A 17,597-nucleotide genomic window follows, 5' to 3' on the forward strand; every position below is an offset into this window, starting at 1 on the left:
AACTTGACAAGGTTATTCGTCATGGCCGGTGTAGCATCTTTGCCAAATTTGGCGTCAATCAGCCATTAGATGGCGCAGTTTTAATTTTTTTTAATTAAATCAGCAAAATATTGATATATGGGAATCCTACTCTGTCTAACTACTCCTGGGGCGTGAGTCCGATCGGCACGAAAACTGGCATATAGATTCGGAGGACCCTCGTGACAAAAAGGTATCAAAAGAATTTTAATAGCTAAAACAACGCGCAAGTTACAGAGTATCAACTTCCTGTAGGTGGGTGTCGAAGCAGGAATGGTTGTATCTTGCGCACGGCTATTCCGATGGACACAAAACTTAAGACACTTGTTCGGCATGTGCCAATGAGGCCTTGTGACAAATATGGCGCCAGTCAGCCTTTAGATGGCGCTGTTTTCATTTTTTTAATTAATTAGCAAATTCTCTTTGAGCAAAACCTACTTTTTTTAACTTCTCCGAGAGCTTGAGACCTATCTGCACAAAAATGTACACGTAGACTCGGTGGACCCTCATGACAAAAAGTTATCAAAAGAATTTTGATAGCTAACACAATGCGCAAGTTACAGAGGACCAACTTCCTGTAGGGGGCTGTCGAAACAGGAAGTTGCGTATCTTACCAAGATTTATTCCGATTGACACCAAACATGACAGTTGTTCCGCATAGGGGCTTGAGCTTCCATGCCAAATTTAGAGTGAATCGGCCATTAGATGGCGCTGTTAGATTTTTTTTTTATTAATTAGCCACATCGCAATATATGGGAAACATACTTTGTCTCCTCCTGGGCCGTGAGTCCAATCTGCATGAAAACTTGGATATAGCCTCGGTGGACCCTCGTGACTAAAAGTTATCAAAAGAATTTTGATAGCTAAAACAATGCGCAAGTTATGGAGGAACAACTTCCTGTAGGAGGCTGTTAAAACATGAACGGTTGTATCTTGGCAAAAGTTATTCCGATTTACATGAAACTTAGAATGTGTGGTCTACATGTGATGTGGCGTCTGCCAGTACCCCCGACTGCAAGAAGGCGAGGGCCTGTTCATCGCTGCATGCAGCTTTAATTTTAATATTATATTTAACATTCCAACAATCTATTTATTAGTTTATATTAAGGTATCTGACATTAAGAAAGGCATCTAACACTAGTAAAGACAGACACTTTGAGAAGGTAAGCATGGTTGTTCAGAGTCAATGGTATCTCTGGCTCATTACCTTAGTACTGCTACCTAAATATTTCTGTGCAGGACTTTGCCTTTTTTGCAGCATGCCATGCTATCAAGCTTTCCTACTAAATTAAGCTACTGATAACTGATGGTTATGTCTGTCTTCTATAGGTGTATGGTATGTTTTCTCGTAGTCTGGACACGGGAAATTTAGTTTTCTTAATGTGATTACCATGTCAAATGAAGTGTCTGACAAGAACTACAAAAGGAGAGATTGAATTGCATTAGACAATAAAAAGGGAGGAATCTCCTTTCATAATCAGTCTTTTCATATACTGAGAAGCAGACACTGACATAGCAGAGATTCCTTCAAGGTTTGGCCTAATTCAAGTTGGCTGAATTGATTCCACAACCTTTCAGACATAAATAAATAAATGCCCAGACACAAGTCTAGGCATTTATTCATTGTTACTCCCCTACTGAGTGATATAACATCCTTCAAGTGATGAAGGCTATGTGCATGCAATACTTATATGTACATAGCATCTGAAAAACACCGTTTAGTAATAATATGTAGCCTACATACAACATAATATTTCATGACAATTTGTATTGGTCAAACTGAGAGCCATTAGATGCAAACTCTAGTCAAATATAATTTCAGCTATCTGGAATACATGGAGGGAGAGACGAAACGCGGGGAGAAAAGGAAGTAACGTGCATGATGGTAAACAAAACGTCATGCATCAACGCATAGAGCTGCATTACATCAACAGAAAATAGTTTCGGCGTTCTGTTACATTATGTGGAAGGCTATCCACAGAAGATCGCTGTAAAAATGAATTTTATTAAACATAACAAAATGCTATGACTTTTCCAAAATCTTTCAAAGGATTCTACTAATTGCATAACTTCTCCAAGTTTTCCATGAAGCCTGCTGCATTGAATGTCTGATTGGAAAAGACATAGCAGGTCAGAGAGTCTGTCCTGTGTGCAGTGACATCAGGTTGACATGGTCACTTGTGGCAAACCCTGCCACAGGACAAACGAACACCATGACATTTAGAGTCATATTTGGCCTTAGTGGTTATGGTCACCTCTTGTAGTGTCCCATGATCTGCTGAAACGGGGGAGTCAGCATTCCTTAAATAACCAAAGCACTGGCACAGGCTGACCAGCGTCGAGCAACAAAATCCCCTCCCGGTCTCCATTACTTCCCATACCACTCCCATAGGGGTCGAGACAGGAGGTGGATTGCAGCAAAGCACGAGAACAAAACTGACTTGGTGTAAACTGACCTCCATAGTGAAGCCTATAGCGTGTCAACACAAGTACCGAACTGAGGATGGATGATCTGCACAAAAAACTTGCATCTGACGTTTTGTTTTTTTAATAAACTCATTCATCTACGTTTGATCCATGAAAACAGACATATTCCAGTAATGAAACACATTTATCTGGTGAAGAAACCAGAGTGGAAGGTGTGTAAATAAGAGGATCCACTCATAATGCCATCAGTCCCTCTTTTCTGTGATGACAACATGGAAAGCTCATCCAACAAGACTGAGGATACACCCCGTAGAGACTCAGTTCAATGCCATAGGACATATTTCACATTTCATTCCCATAAACACAAATGAGTTTCCTGAAAACACTTTGGAGCAACTCAACAATTCTCCATTCTGGTGTTGCCCCAGCATAATTTCACAAGCGTGACATGTTTATTGTTGCCTTGTCTACCTGGACTACCTACCACAGCAGGCATCTCGTCTGTCACCAAACCATCAGGTTTTATTTTAACAGCTTATTGTCAGAAATACTGAATCAAGGGACACATCATGAACTGCATCATTAGATTCATTCCAGGACTTGACTTATAAATCCAACACAGTATTCTGTCAACCACAAGATGGGTGCCACTACTATGATGTGTGTCCTTAAGAATGTAAATTCATAATTCCTGTTTATAGTCACCAATACATTCACAAGACAAAAAAGGTGCGACTTGGCCAATAAAAAAATGTTAACATTCAAATGGGACTACTCATCTCTCACCAGTGTAATACTGCAGTGCCAGCACACACAATTTATTGTCACTTCATATGCAAGCTTTCCTGGACTGCCTGTGAATTTTCATTTTAGCTTAGTATTTTTAGTTCAATGCTTAAGCTTTTATTTCTGTGGGCTTTCTATTTTGTAAATTTTGAAACACGCGATAAGGAAAATGAAAACTCTGAGTACTACTGAATCAAATGGTTTAAAACACAAGTTTTCCAATACTGTGCTGTAACAACAGTTAGGCTATCCAGAGACATAAATATACTTTTTTTTCTGTACTCTCCATAACCTTCAGCTTGGTGACGCTCAAGTAGCCTTAATCATTTCCTTGCTCATGTCGCAGCTGGTAAAAAAAAAAAAGAAGAAGGAAAAGTACGTGTCTGGGCTGCCAGTCCCACAGCAGGAGCTCGAGTTCACTGTCCTCAGATGGACCAACAGAGGAACCAGCTGACAGTCACGTCTCATACAGGAAGCAGTCAATAACACACTGCACTATTGGTACTTCATGACTGCTGTCGCACAACGCACTTACAGAAACTTAAGCTTACCTGAATTAGCTTTGCATCGGGGCTAACATTTAGGAATGGGTTTGCTTAGTGTCTTATTCTCCTGCAATGTAGAGGAATGATGCGACGTTGCAATGACACAATTAAGAGAATTTAACTGTTCCAGCTGTATACATGTTTGTTGCTAGCCAGGGTCTACTCTTTAGCAATGCGATTATGCCTGGAACAGCCTGGGTTTGGATTTTAGCTTCCTTATAATAGCAGGTGCCTGCCAGTGTTAACACATTTCCCAGTCAAACAATAGCTAAATTGGGGTCATAAACATTACCAGCTTTTTTAATCACACCACAACTTTTATATTGAAAAAAAAGGCGTGTTATTCTGCTCTCTTCCTCTTCCTTTACCAAGTTCCCAGCTCACCCCTGCTGTTGGGTGCCAGCCAGTGTTTGAATTATGAGAAATCTGGAGGAGCTCAGCTCCCCTAAAAGATAGCAGAAAGCAATTTAAGCTCAAGATTTTTTGGTGGTGTAGTACGTGTTAAAAATTAGGCCTTAATTATTATTTTTTTATTATTAAATAAAAAAATGAAAACCCCTACAGGGGTTACTGTAAGAGAAACAAGCTAACTCTCTCTACCAAGGCACAGGAGTTGCTGATCTAAATTGGTCTGAATAACTTGGAAACAACTGAACATTGCTTATAGCTTGAATTTTGCACACTGAGCCTGTTTATTTTTTTATTTTTTTATTTAGCCTAGGGTAGATATTTCCTGACCTAATGTGAAAACATAAACACAACAGATAAACACAACACAAAATAAAGAGTCTGAATTCTCGTGTTGATGTCATCATGTAACAAAGCCGATAGACGTCTGACCACATTTTAACGTGAGAAAAATCAATCTGAGTTCGTGCACACGTTGTCTGTGTTAGTGGAGGGGCTTAATATATCTGCACCTTATTGTTGGGCTTTAACCGTCCTTGAATTTCGATATGCTACATTTAAATATGCAGCGCTCCGACCGGTCGACTGTGTGGTTGACTGAGTAGACTCCCGTTTGTGTAGTAATTTAATGCAATGGATGTATGCTCATCATCTGTGAGCGTGTGAAGAGACTGGGCCGCAACAAAAGCGGTCAACAGTCACACGCTAACAGTGCTTATGTGCCTGTGTGATCCTCATTGATAAACGAGATGATAAAGTACACTGTATTGTCATATATGTCTAACTAAAATAGACTCAATCAAAAAAAAAAATTGAGATCCCATCTCCCAAACTGTTGACCACAGAACATTGCATCGCATTTTGGCTATTTGTACGTAGGCAAACATTCGTGGCACCTAAGGTGTAACATCCACAAAAATGGTGCAGTATATGCTTGTCTCACCCTACTGCTCTGAACCTTCACTACAAACCAAACACCCACAGCTAAACCATTGTCAACATTGGAATTATTCAATAGCCTCGATCTGTTCAAACTATGAGTAGGGGGTTTAACTCAAATGACAGGGGAAAGGTGATAAGGTAAGCATACAGTGAGCAATACAGCTTTAGTGGGTAGCGAGCGAATCTGCAAGTCTGTACAAGAGGCAATCGTCAATAAAAGGTGCATCTTAAATGTAAAACATGATTCCAACTTGCCTGTTTCGTCATCCATGTATTAGCCAACTGCACCAACAATAAGCCCAGCAGACAAAATCCCTGTTTATGATGTGCGAATCAATTCTTAAAACGTGTATTACTAACATATTTTGAATATAAAACTGCATGGCTTTGTGGACGTGCAACAATGGTGCTAAAAATGTGAAGCAGTGTTTACTCCTTAAGGAAAACCCTGCCAATATCAACTCCACAGAGCCAAAGATACGCGAGACAAATCGCACGTATCGTCATGCCTCCTTATGACAAATAATTTATTCTCAATCACAAGCACTATGAATGAAAGGCTGTGGTAAATCTTGTGACTATGTATGCTTTTCTGTGTCTTAGCCAAAATAACAATCCAATTTTACCTTGATATTAGCCCTGGAAGCTGACAGAAAGTTGAACTACTTTGCATTAAAAAAAAGGACCAAGTTTGTGCGAGGGTGCATTTTCTAATCAAGGCTAAATTTGGGGTACAAGCCAAAAAGTGAAAAAAAGCTATCCTGAATCAACAGCAACGCAAGTTGGATGCAGCACTACAAATATCCCTAGTTGCATGCTGCATGTTTCAGACAATAACATTAGGCTACTTCTTTTTATTATGATATTTCAAAAGCACAAAACAGTTTAGCAAAGATCACAACTTTTATTTATTGCAATAATGTGCAATCACCCAAACGGACTACATATCTAAAGAACAAAAGGGCCCTTAACACAGAGATTAAATTAGTTGCCAGTGTAACTACTGTAGCTACAATTACAATATCTTCAAGAGTTGAGGTTTTGCCCCAATATATTCTGTGTGCCACGCATTGGTTTAATCAACAACCTTCCTACAACTAGTTTCCACCCAATTACGTCTTACAATTGTATTGTTCCGACTAATCAGTTGCAGTCCTGCTGTACACAGACACTGAAGCTGGAGATACTGTAACGCCCTTTCATCCTGACCTGCCAGGCTTTCCCTGTCAAATATTTATAGAAGCTGAAACGTTAGATGGCCAACATCAGACGTATAGCTCTCTACACAAGAAGCAGCAGTAGCAGAGCCATTTCAGACACCAATCCTTGAAATCAACCTCTCATTGATTATAAAACTACTGCTGACAAGAAAATGTGTTAGCTGCAATGTTAAATAACTTTGACGCACTTCTAATGCTGTCAAGTGAACATGAGCTTTTAATGGCAGTGAGGGGGTTGGGAAAGGAGATGGCCATCTTTCGCGTGAATACTGGTACTTTTCCAAATTACTCACCATGTTGGCATTAATTACTCAACCAATGCAACGCTTTCTTTAAAGTTAAAAACCGGAAGAAAAAAAAACAAGTAATCGAGAAGACAGGGCTTATATATCCAACGGGAACGTTAGCTGTTAACATTATGTGTGGGCAGCTGCTGGCTAGTTTAGCTAGAAAGGTTTGCCAGATTTTTTCTGACAGCTAAACAAACTTTCTGGAAACGTCTTTACACGTAGTAGAAGTTGCTCTGTGTTTTTAACTGACATTCTTTAAACGTTAGACTTTCTGGTAAGGCAAGTTATCAACAACACCAAGCTAAAACTGTTGCGCCACTTCAACAAACATCCAGTGAAATGAAACTAACGTTACTCAGTCTCCAGCAGTAACGTTACTGAGCAGCGAGCTTGACAAATGACCGAGCACGGTGTTTAACAGTCGGTCTGGGTGTAGCGTTAGCTACAAAACGTCGAACAGCTACTTAACATCCAGCACCAGTCAGCCTGACCAGTCAAGAGATATTGATCGCTAAACTAGACACTTATCAAGACAAACTAGCCAGCCTCAACCAGCCTGCTGTGGCTATGTGTATCGCAGCATGAAGGCAGCAGCAGACAGTGAGGACTGACCTCACACTGTCTGTCACAGCCGCCGGGACAGACTTCAAACGTAAACCAAAATGTCACGGAACCGAAAATGATCATTTACCTTGCTGCTCTGATAGCCTTCAAACGCTCGCAGTGCGCTGTCAGTGAGTTTAACGTGAAAGACGGATACATTGCTACCGTTGCTCACTCTTCCACAGGACAGTCCGTAGCACTGCTCCTCCTTCAGCGCCGCCATCTTGCTACCGTTCCCACCACGCGCACAGACGCACTCTGTCGTAAACCGAGAACTCCCGTTGCTTTTCAATGAATATTCAATGACCAGGTCCCTGAGCAGTAACGAAGCCCTATATAGTCACATGTGTAATATAACTTAACTACATTTACACTATAGCATACATATTATGATGTAATATAATATATTATATATACATAATATTTATAATATTTTAGACAAACTATTGTTGAGTAGTCGCTGCTATTAATACTATAATATCGACTTCTAATAAATGTACAACTAATTCAGATCAACGCTTGAATCATTTATATTTATAATAGTATTGCATTTTTGTAATTTTTATGTTATAGTTATCAATGTGTGAGAAACAAAATACATTCTACCCAGCATTTAAGAATGGGCATTGCACACTCAGTGAAGCTAGGAAGTGGGAAACGATTGGTCATCTGATTGCGTCAGCGAAACGTCAATGTCTCAGAAAAAAAAACAAAAAAAAAACACCAGCTTTGGAATATCCAGAAAATTTGGGAATGTCCAGCTGTAAAAAAAAAAAAAAATACAATACGATAAATGTAAATACTGAATATTTAAGTTATCTTGTTTGTCTTAAAAACAGCGTGATTGTTCTAATACAGTTGCTGAACAAATATGACTGCATGAATTTTAATGTAAATCTGTCTAGTACAGACATTACCGATCAGCACTGGTATTTCTCAATCCTCCAAAGCCAGTTATATAAAGGCATAAATGCCACAGATCAGTCTGTGATCACTGACCAGGCACAATACATGGAATCAGTCCAGAACTGGAAATAGTTAAAAATCACTGAATACCTTGTCGTCATCACTAATGCTTACCCTGGCAGAAATTGTGATACCATACAAAAAGGAAACTGTAGTTTGATAACAGACACATTTTTTATTATGATGAATATAAAATTAACAAATTTATGGAATGCCGGGAACTTTCACAACCACTTAATATGTCACCAACTAAAGAGTTTATGCAACTTTTGGCTCTGTAGGTCTACCATCTACTCTGAAGAAGCCACAGATTCTGCGGTGTCACATTAACTTAAAAGCAATGATCAAAAACAGTGGAATTAACACCCAAAGCAACATAATTTAAGGAAAGCTTTGCAGGCAATAAAATGTAGGGGACAAAAAAAAATACACACCCAACATTGTACTTGAACATCCTTCAACATTTGGTCTTAATCATCAAAAATTGAGGTATAATTGACTGAAAAATAAATTCTCATTTATTATTCATAGCCACATCACTTAGAAACGATGTACCATTTGCTGCCCTTGTTTTAAAAGGTAATAACTGCAGCTTTATTAACAAGAAATTAGTAATTTAACAAAAGTTGACAACAGTTAATCTACTTCAGCTGCTGCTTTAATGTATGTACTGTATACACAAGTGACCAAGAATATTGAGCCCCCCATGATTCATGTTATTTCTGTTCGTTGCTGTTGACAGTTTGCTGTATTTTATTTAACTGCATTATTTTGTGAAGTGTTTCTTATATATTTTTATGAGGTGGATACAATTTTAGGAACACCTTTCAATTTGATATCACAACAAACTCCAGCCACAATACACACCATAGAACTGACTCAACAGTCTCAACAAAAACTGACTGTTGTATTGTATTGCATGACATTGTACAGGTGTTCCTATTTTTCTGGTCACTTAGCGTATGAGTTGAGTCTATAGAAAGGGTGTGAGAGCTAGCACACAAGCCAGATATACTTTGCCAACGTGTGGACTTCAAATAATAGAGCATCTGCATTACATTATTCTCTCTCGGATTACATTATTCTCTCTTGGATAGGACATATTAATTTAACTGCACAATCTGAAGCTTTAAAACTATAGCATTACAAAGGACCATATCACGATTCTATTATTAGTAGGAAAAATATTCTTAAATAGCTCCTATCTGAATCTACGGCAATTTATTTTACATTTCGATTCTCTAATAATCAATTTGCAACATTAACTACCAAAGACAAGAACAATGGCAGCAAAAGAAAACAGTGTCTGGCAACGTGACAGATATTCATAAACCTACACGTTTATAAGGTTGGAAATACATTTCCCATATGCAAATCTTGATGTTTTATTAATTGTCACATATAGTTCTCAAACATAGCAGAGAAAGGAGAGTGACAGCGAAGAGGCAACTGACCGACATTTCCACCCCCCCTTCGACAAAAAGGTGAGAAGTCGCTGCCAGATGTGCTTCTATGTTTAGGCTCACGTTGCAGGGGCTTGGTCAGGCTCATCACAGGCATGGTTCAATTTCTAGCAGCTATGACAACGGATAATGCTACACCGCCAATGGCTACTGCAGTGGCACCGAAAAGCCACTTCCAGCTAAGACCCTAAGGAAATAAAAAGGTGCAAAAGAGAAGAGAAGGGATGTTTAGTAGGTTGAGTTATATCATGACAGTCAAAAGCTCAAAGCAACATATTCATCCGACTTAAAATATTGATACAAAACTGACACTCCTTGTTTATTACCACACAAAGGCTCTTTTGATGATCACATACCTATCACTGTAAACAAAACTTATGTAAGTGCATGATGGACAGAAATCCAAGCTGTATTCGAACACAAAACATTCAACATTTAAACAGATTTGTTTTGTCAGGGAATGATGCTCACCCATGAAGACTTGGCCCGGTGTTTCTGTGAACTGCTGCCGCTACTAGCAGGGTTACCCAGCATCTTCTTATACATGGCCTGCTCTGCTCCTCTCTGCTCCGAGTTCTTCTTCACCAGCTTGGAGAGCTCTGCATGGATTGTCTATGCAGAGGAGACAAGCCAAATAGGTGTTGCAAACTCCAGTTCACCATCCCCCCCCCTTTACTCTACCAACCCAGCTATTCTAACATGAGGGGAACAAAGTCTTGCTACTGTATAACAACCCAAGACTGAGTTCCTTGTTAATGGGAATGTGTCGGGGTGACAATACCCTTACATCAACAGACAGTTGGTGGTCTGGAAAGCATTAAAAATGACATGAAATGAAGGCTTTTCAAAAGATCATTTTTAACTGTGACCATGATGGATGGATGAAGCATTGATTAAACACTTACAAAATGAAATGCTGGAAAAAATGTGTGTGCTGTTCTTTGTCGTCTTACAAGAAAGCACCGACTTGCATCACAAGCCTAACATTTAGCTCACACGTACACACAATTCCAGGATATGGGTTCAATTATTGTTCCAACATTGTCTCAGATCTGAGTCACTTCACTGCTCTTAAAACTGGTGAGTGACTAAGCAAACCAATGCTTTCAAAGACAACCAAAATGTTCATGCACCAGAAAGACTGGTGGAGCGCCATTACATACAGTACGAGTTTACAGCAATGTTCATGTAATAGTGACATTTGACGACAGTCTACTTTTAAATACAATTGCAGGGGGTACAGAGTCAGCGTAAGTGTCTGTACAAGTCTCTACCCTGAGGATTTGTCTCTTCCTATCTAATGCTAAAAGCAAGCAGATCCATTTACAGAACAATGTTTGAGCAGTTGACAACACTATTGTGCAATCAGCCACCCACAAAAATGGTAGGACACTGACATGTCCCCAGGGCAAGGACATGTAACATTCTGTCCAAACTGGAACTGTCAAGCCTAAATGTCATGTCAAAGAGTAAACAAACCACAGACTAACAAAATCTTCTATTATCAATTTGAGTTGGAGATAGAGGGTGTGAACAGCTGACACCAGTGTAAAAAATGCAGATAGCAAAGCTCGGAGAAGAGAGAGATTTAGCGTCTTCTTTCACTACATGACGCTTGCCGCCTCATTGATTATAATGGGAGCGTTCTGGTATTGTGAAGCACACCCACTGTTCTTGCTGGTAGAACATGAGGTAATTTAAGAAGTCTTTTCATTATTATAGCACTAAGAGGCGAGTCCATGTTAATATTAAAAGCGCTAATCTCGCACCAGTTTAAAAATGTGTTTTGACACAGAGACATCATAGGCAAATGGCCTGGAAGTGCAATCTAAAACATGCATCTTTTTTGATTTCAGATATGAAAAGATTCCTGACTACACACAGCAATCCACCTAAGATTTACTATTACAGAATGTAATAGTACATTATATTTACACTGAGCATGCTGCATGAAAAGCTTAAGTGGCGGCCATGCCATGTGCTGTTTGACAGATTGGTGTAGGACTCAAGTGGGGGATTCTGGGCATGAGTACCATGCTGCTGCAGCTCACAGCGAATCCAAGAAGCCCACGCACTGAGCTGAGTTCTGTCCTGGCCTTGTGTAGCCAAAGAACCACATATACCCGACTGCATAAGCAGGAGAACAGGAACAGTGGCTAGGTATTAGATATGGCTGGGGGTGCAGGGCAATCCTATTTAAGGCAACAACATGAAAACAGATCCTGTGAAATGATGAATCAGCAGTCCACCTAACTCTGCACTACAAACTCAGTAGTTTGATATTTCATCCAATGGCGCCATCTCCTGGTCATAGACATAAACTGCCGTTTCTCCATATTAAAAGCTGTGTTTTACCAAAAACTAATGTGAAAAGGCCAAAAGTACCTTGTTGCTTGGTTCCAACTTCAGCGCCTTCCTCAAAGTTTGAATGGCTTCTGTGTATTCACCTTGCAAGGCTAGTACCTTGAGGGAAAACATAAGAGTTTAAAAAAACAATTGATCACACACAAATAGGGAAAGCGAAAGAAAAAAAAGCAATGTGTACCTTTCCCATGCGGAAAAGTGCTTTTATGTTGTCTGGCTGGTGTTCTAGTGCCGAGACACAAGACTTAAGTGCTGCATTATAGTGGTCCAGTTTCAGCTGAGAAGCAGCCATGTTGTTTAAACACTTCACTCTCACATCCATCAGCTCATTCTCCTCTTCAGGACTTATGTCAACTGCAGCAAAAGAAATCACAACATAAACAAACAGTTCAAAACCAGTAAAAAAAAAGTATCATGTCCATCCGTGCATCATTAAAATTAGTGAACATTAGTTAAATCTATTCCCTGCCTATCACCATCTAAGAAGGGCCACATTCGTTTTTACACGTTGAGAAAAAAGGCACCTCTTGTTTTGGGGATAAATCCAAAAAGTCATGATCAAAGTAAGCATCAACTCTTTGAGTGCCATACTCCCCCACCTGTTAGATACCCCAAAGCACAATGCTAAGTGACAGCAAACCCTTTTCCCTAACAGTGCGTTCCATTTGTACTCGGAAGTAGAGGTGTTGAAATTAATCAAATAATAGATGCATCTGGATGCGGACATGGACGATGCTGCATCGATGCAGTGGCCGACCACAATCGATTATAACGCAATGACGTCGCTCGTTAATTTTCCGGCCGCGGAATAAACATTCAAATGAAAAATAACATTCTCAGTAGCCTAATCCGTTTCACACACAGACAGACAGACAGACACGCACACACACACGCAAAACGGCTGAGCGGAGACACAAGGACAGTGGAGAGAATCGCAAATCGAGAAGAGGAAAGAAAACACTGAGAAACACCGAGAGACACTAGAATAGTTAGCTTGGAGAAGATCTAAGTGGAGTAACGAAGCGGAAGAGGTGTAAACTACGGCACTTTTCTTGTCTAACAGCAGTGGTTTAGAACAAACGTGCTAGAGTTGCTGATTCGGAGGACGCTGATTTCGGACGACAGCTAACAGCTAACTGTAAGATGGATTTCTGTGTGTTTGCTTCACTGAATACAACGTCCTGTTGGACGCATCGCACACAAGCTACCATCAGGCCTGCAACTTTTTTTTTTTCTTCCTCTCGGCGCGTGTGTGTGGTAACACAGTGGTTTAATAGGGTTTGAGTAAGTTTTACATTGAAACTGCTGTAAGGAGGAATCATTTTGTGTAGCTGCAGTGTTTTAAGTGGAAACTGATAGAGAAACGGGTAAAGGGGTAGTTGCGTGTAATATCATTTGAAGAAATATTGCAGTTAGCATATAAAGAAGGGTGTGATTTGTGTTATTTTTTTTTTGTTATTCAATCTAATGGCTAAATATTATTTGTACATTTAAGTTATCGTTCAGTAAACAATACCTTTTTTGTTAAAGAGTTGTCTGGGGTCAGTTATTCCAATACAGCACAATAGATTTGCAGGTTAAAAGTAGGGTGGTATATGACTAATCCAAAATAGATAAACCTTCGTGGTAGCTACCTTAAAGAAACAAACCCAAACATCTCATCATTCCAGTCTAAAGTTACTTATTGCAGCTTGGGCATTGCACTTGACAATGCAACCTTGTCAAGTCAAATATCCTATTTGGCTTTAATAGAAAAATGTTTTTGACGCATCGAGATATTGAATCGAAGGCATGATAATCGTAATCGAATCGGGAGATCGGTTAAGATTCACACCTCTACTCGGAAGTCAGATTTTCCGAGGTCAAAGTCGGAAACACGCCCCCTGACCTCGGATTTCCGAGCTCGAAACTCGGACAACCACCGAGTACCCCGAGCTAAAAATCCAACATGGCTGCTCCGTGCATCAACAGTTGTGAAAGCTGTAGTAACATTCAGTTATAAGCACTTCTGTCTCATTTGTGTCTCACTAATTCAGTCGTACAGACAGTGTTGTCCATCTTCTATCTGTGGACATGTTGCTACGCTGTTTTTATGCACAAAAAAAACAGCGTAATGCATTGTTATAAACTGGCATTGCTAACAATGGCTAACCTGGCTAGAGCTAATGAAAATGTGACTTGTAAATGGAACGCATTCAACTCGGGTGTGACGTCATTCCCAGCTTTGGCTTCCGGTTTTTGAGGTAAATGGAACTCACTAAAAGCCCCGACTTCACTCCCTGGCATACATCTGACCTTTAGAACTAGACTCTGTTATCTGCAGGGCAATGCTGTATGAATTCACAGCAAAAGCGTAGTCCCCACGCTGGTAATGAACATTGCCCCTCTCTCTCTTATGGATGGCCAGGCCAATCCTTTCTGCAGGGGGCAGCAGCTCCAGGTCTGGGGCATCAATAGCTTCCAGCAGTTCCACTTCTAGGGACAGCTCAGCGTTGGGGGGAACCTCTGGTTCAAGACTGGAAAGATGAAGAAACGCCAAGTTCAGGAGTTACAGAAATAAGAGAAATCAATCACTAGATTACACACGAGGAATTTTTAATCGTCACATCCCAATGAAAGTGTGTCCATTTTAAGTCCCATTTTGTTCAAATTAGTTTGTGAATAAATAGCAGATTTAGCATGATTGTACTTTTTTGTTTGCATGAAAACTACAGTTTATGCAGCCTTTAGCAGTGGGATTAAAGCGGAACTCTCACCAAAATGCAACCTAGGGTGTTTTTGTGAATGTACCTGAGTCAAACTTTTGTTTAAAAGCATAATTAGGACGGAAGTGCCATTTTTAAGATTTACCGTGTTCTCGTTTTTCGGTCAAATGGCCTTTTGAATGGGAGTGCTAGGGGCACTACTATGATTGCATCAAAATCACTATTTTTAAAACACTAAGAAGGCTCGACACAACATGAAACTTTGCTCTAAGTATCACCAGGGGCTCTACACATGAACTCCTTAGAGTTACGCTTTAAAGCACGCCCCTACCTCCCCCGGGAACCATATGCGTATTTTGCGTCAGCCTGGATGAGGGCCTTCTCTCCCATTTCCATGAGCTGCACTGTGAGATCCAGAGCCTGAAAGGAGAAAATCACATTGCAGTAAGATACTCATAACAACAACACAACACTAACTACTGCTAGTAGGATAAAGCAAAATATGCATAACCTGTTGTGAGACTGAGAAATCACTCTATTTTGTCTTGTCTTTCCCATTTTGAGAAGTACTGTATGTCAAATTGTTACCTGGATGACATCCCCATCTCCAAGAGTGAAAGAGAGGTAAGGCTGCTCCTCTACAAGTGTTCCGTCCTTCAGGTATGTTTTAAGATGAATCTTTACATTTTGTCCTTTCTGTGGCCGACTGTCTTGCCCTTCCCCTGCCTCCAGGACTTTTTTCTTTAGCTGGTCATTACCTGGAGACAAACAGTCATATTCATTTTAGTCAGTTACAGCACTGATCACTGGGGATCACAACACGTTAAGGGAGCTGGTCATCAATACTACCTTATTAAAGGTCCTATGACATGCTGCTTTTTGGATGCTTTTATATAGGCCTTAGTGGTCCCCTAATACTGTATCTGAAGTCTCTTTCCCGAAATTCAGCCTTGGTGCAGAATTACAGCCACTAGAGCCAGTCCCACAATGAGCTTTACTTAGGATGTGCCATTTCTGTGTCTGTAGCTTTAAATGCTATTGAGGAGGAGAGAGGAGGGGGGGGGGGGGGCAAGGTGGAGGGTGGCCTTGACCAACTGCCATGCTTCGCTCGTTTGCAAGCCATGATGTCTCTCTCTCTCTCTCATGGGCGGGCCAAATTCTCTGGGCGGGCAAAGCAGAGAAAGGGGAGTGTAACCTTCCTCCTTATGACGTCATAAGGGGAAGATTCCAGATCGGCCCATCTGAGCTTTCATTTTCTCAAAGGCAGAGCAGGATACCCAGAGCTCGGTTTACACCCATCGCCATTTCTAGCCACTAGGGGACCATATGCAGGCTGGGGTAACTCATATTAATGTTAAAAAACCTCATAAAGTGAAATGTTCATGCCATGGGACCTTTAACTACTAAAACACCTTCTACATTAATATATACTGTTACAGGCTTACATGTTACTACCATGGGGCATTTGCTACATACCTAATACATCCAGCCATTCTTCCACTTGACCTGGAGGGTCTGAATCTGTGTCAGCATTTTTTTCAGACTCATCTGTGTTTTTCCCCTTCCCGCCCCCGGCATCTTCCAGAGGAGGGGGGACGTCGTCAATGTCTTCTTCATCTAAAACCTCAAAGTCTTCCCCGCTGTCCAGCAACGAGGTTTGTCCATTCTTCTTCACTGATGGCGCACTGTCATGGCTATCAGAAGCGTCCATAGTCTCCTCTTTTTCAGTCATTGGTAGAATACTATGAGAAAGAAGGTTAACAACTTTATTTCGTAACTGTTTGTCCCAAAACCGGAGTACGAATTAAAATCCACCCTGTGTTGTCCTTCGGTTCCCCGGGACCCATTCAGTTTATTTGACGTTTTTGCATTAGCCTGGCGTTGAGCTTTGGGTCCCCCGGTGACCGTGAACTGGCACGGGGGGTCCCAGAGACCCGTGCTACGATCGAACGCGTTTGGACAGGCTAATACAAAATGTAAATAAACTAACCAAGTCCCCATGACACGAAGGACAATACAAGGGTTAAAGATACATCCGCTGCTATTACATCAGTGACCGTGCTAACACAGCATCAACAATAAAAACGTCTGTTATCCAAAACCATCCAGGACTGATTCGCGTGTTATTATAATGAATTAACACATTTACAACATGGTCACAATTAGCTACAACTCACCTGTTAACTGCTACAACAGTAACGTTATATTTTGATTAACAGTAACGTTAGCCAAGCTAGCCTCACGTTTCCAGAAGTTTCTGACAAGTTATCCAACAGCAGCTACCTCTTCAAGCGGCTAGCAGAAGTAACGTTAATGCTAACAGACTATTGCCGAGCATTTAGCTAGCTGTAATCTCGCTATGTAGCTAGCTAATGTTAGTACCGTTAAACATTAAGTCGCAGTTTTTATCCTGTCTTGCAATGAACCCCTGCTGCCATCGACTTCAGATCAGTTAGAGCGTCATATGTGATAAATCCGTTTATCAAAATAAACTGCACATTACCTTCAAACACTAGCTAGCTATCTGCACAGGCTTGTTTTGGTCCTGCTCAATCGCCTCCAGTTTACAATGATGAAGTCAGTTTGCTGTTGGGGAACAAGAGACCAGTGGGACCCTTATCTGTTGCTCTGGTGTTGCTGAATATACAACATCAAACTGACTTCGTGGCGGTCGCTAGTTAATCCAAACAAGCTGCTTCCTGTTAACCTTGAGCTCATGTACTATGGGGGCGTTTCATGGTTTTATTATACATTCATGCATATTAATGTTTAACCGAGGAGCATCTCGCTGCAGTCTGCGGTAAGCGTTGACATTAAGCCCCGCCCACATCCAAGTCAGCCTTTTTTTTTTTTTTTTTTT

The 17,597-nt window shown here is 40.6% G+C and overlaps 2 protein-coding genes across 4 annotated transcripts in view; both read right to left on the minus strand.

The window, feature by feature from the left end:
- ell (elongation factor RNA polymerase II) overlaps positions 1 to 7,589 on the minus strand; it is a 37,020-nt gene extending 29,431 nt beyond the window's left edge. The window contains exon 1 of the mRNA XM_031318249.2: positions 7,328 to 7,589. Within this exon, the coding sequence (XP_031174109.1) occupies positions 7,328 to 7,462 (135 nt within the window). The 5' untranslated portion in view covers positions 7,463 to 7,589. The remainder of the gene's footprint in view (positions 1 to 7,327) is intronic.
- Positions 7,590 to 8,360: 771 nt separating this feature from the next.
- fkbp8 (FKBP prolyl isomerase 8) lies at positions 8,361 to 17,467 on the minus strand. 3 transcript variants are annotated; one of them, XM_036006984.1, is made up of 9 exons: positions 17,241 to 17,467; positions 16,214 to 16,503; positions 15,326 to 15,495; positions 15,069 to 15,157; positions 14,328 to 14,548; positions 12,214 to 12,386; positions 12,054 to 12,131; positions 10,140 to 10,280; positions 8,361 to 9,855 (listed from the first exon to the last, which is right to left on the minus strand). In XM_036006984.1, the coding sequence occupies exons 2-9, from the start codon at positions 16,467 to 16,469 to the stop codon at positions 9,769 to 9,771; spliced, it is 1,215 nt and encodes a 404-aa protein (XP_035862877.1). In that variant the 5' UTR covers positions 16,470 to 16,503; positions 17,241 to 17,467; the 3' UTR covers positions 8,361 to 9,768. The 3 variants fall into 3 exon arrangements, with proteins under 3 accessions (XP_035862877.1, XP_031174018.1, XP_031174019.1); XM_031318158.2 differs by having other exon boundaries at positions 16,214 to 16,479; positions 17,241 to 17,378; XM_031318159.2 differs by lacking the exon at positions 17,241 to 17,467 and adding an exon at positions 16,915 to 17,208 and having other exon boundaries at positions 16,214 to 16,479.
- Between the last annotated feature and the right edge of the window lie 130 nt (positions 17,468 to 17,597).

Source organism: Sander lucioperca, chromosome 11 (assembly GCF_008315115.2).
Source record: "Sander lucioperca isolate FBNREF2018 chromosome 11, SLUC_FBN_1.2, whole genome shotgun sequence".
Classification (NCBI taxonomy): domain Eukaryota; kingdom Metazoa; phylum Chordata; class Actinopteri; order Perciformes; family Percidae; genus Sander; species Sander lucioperca.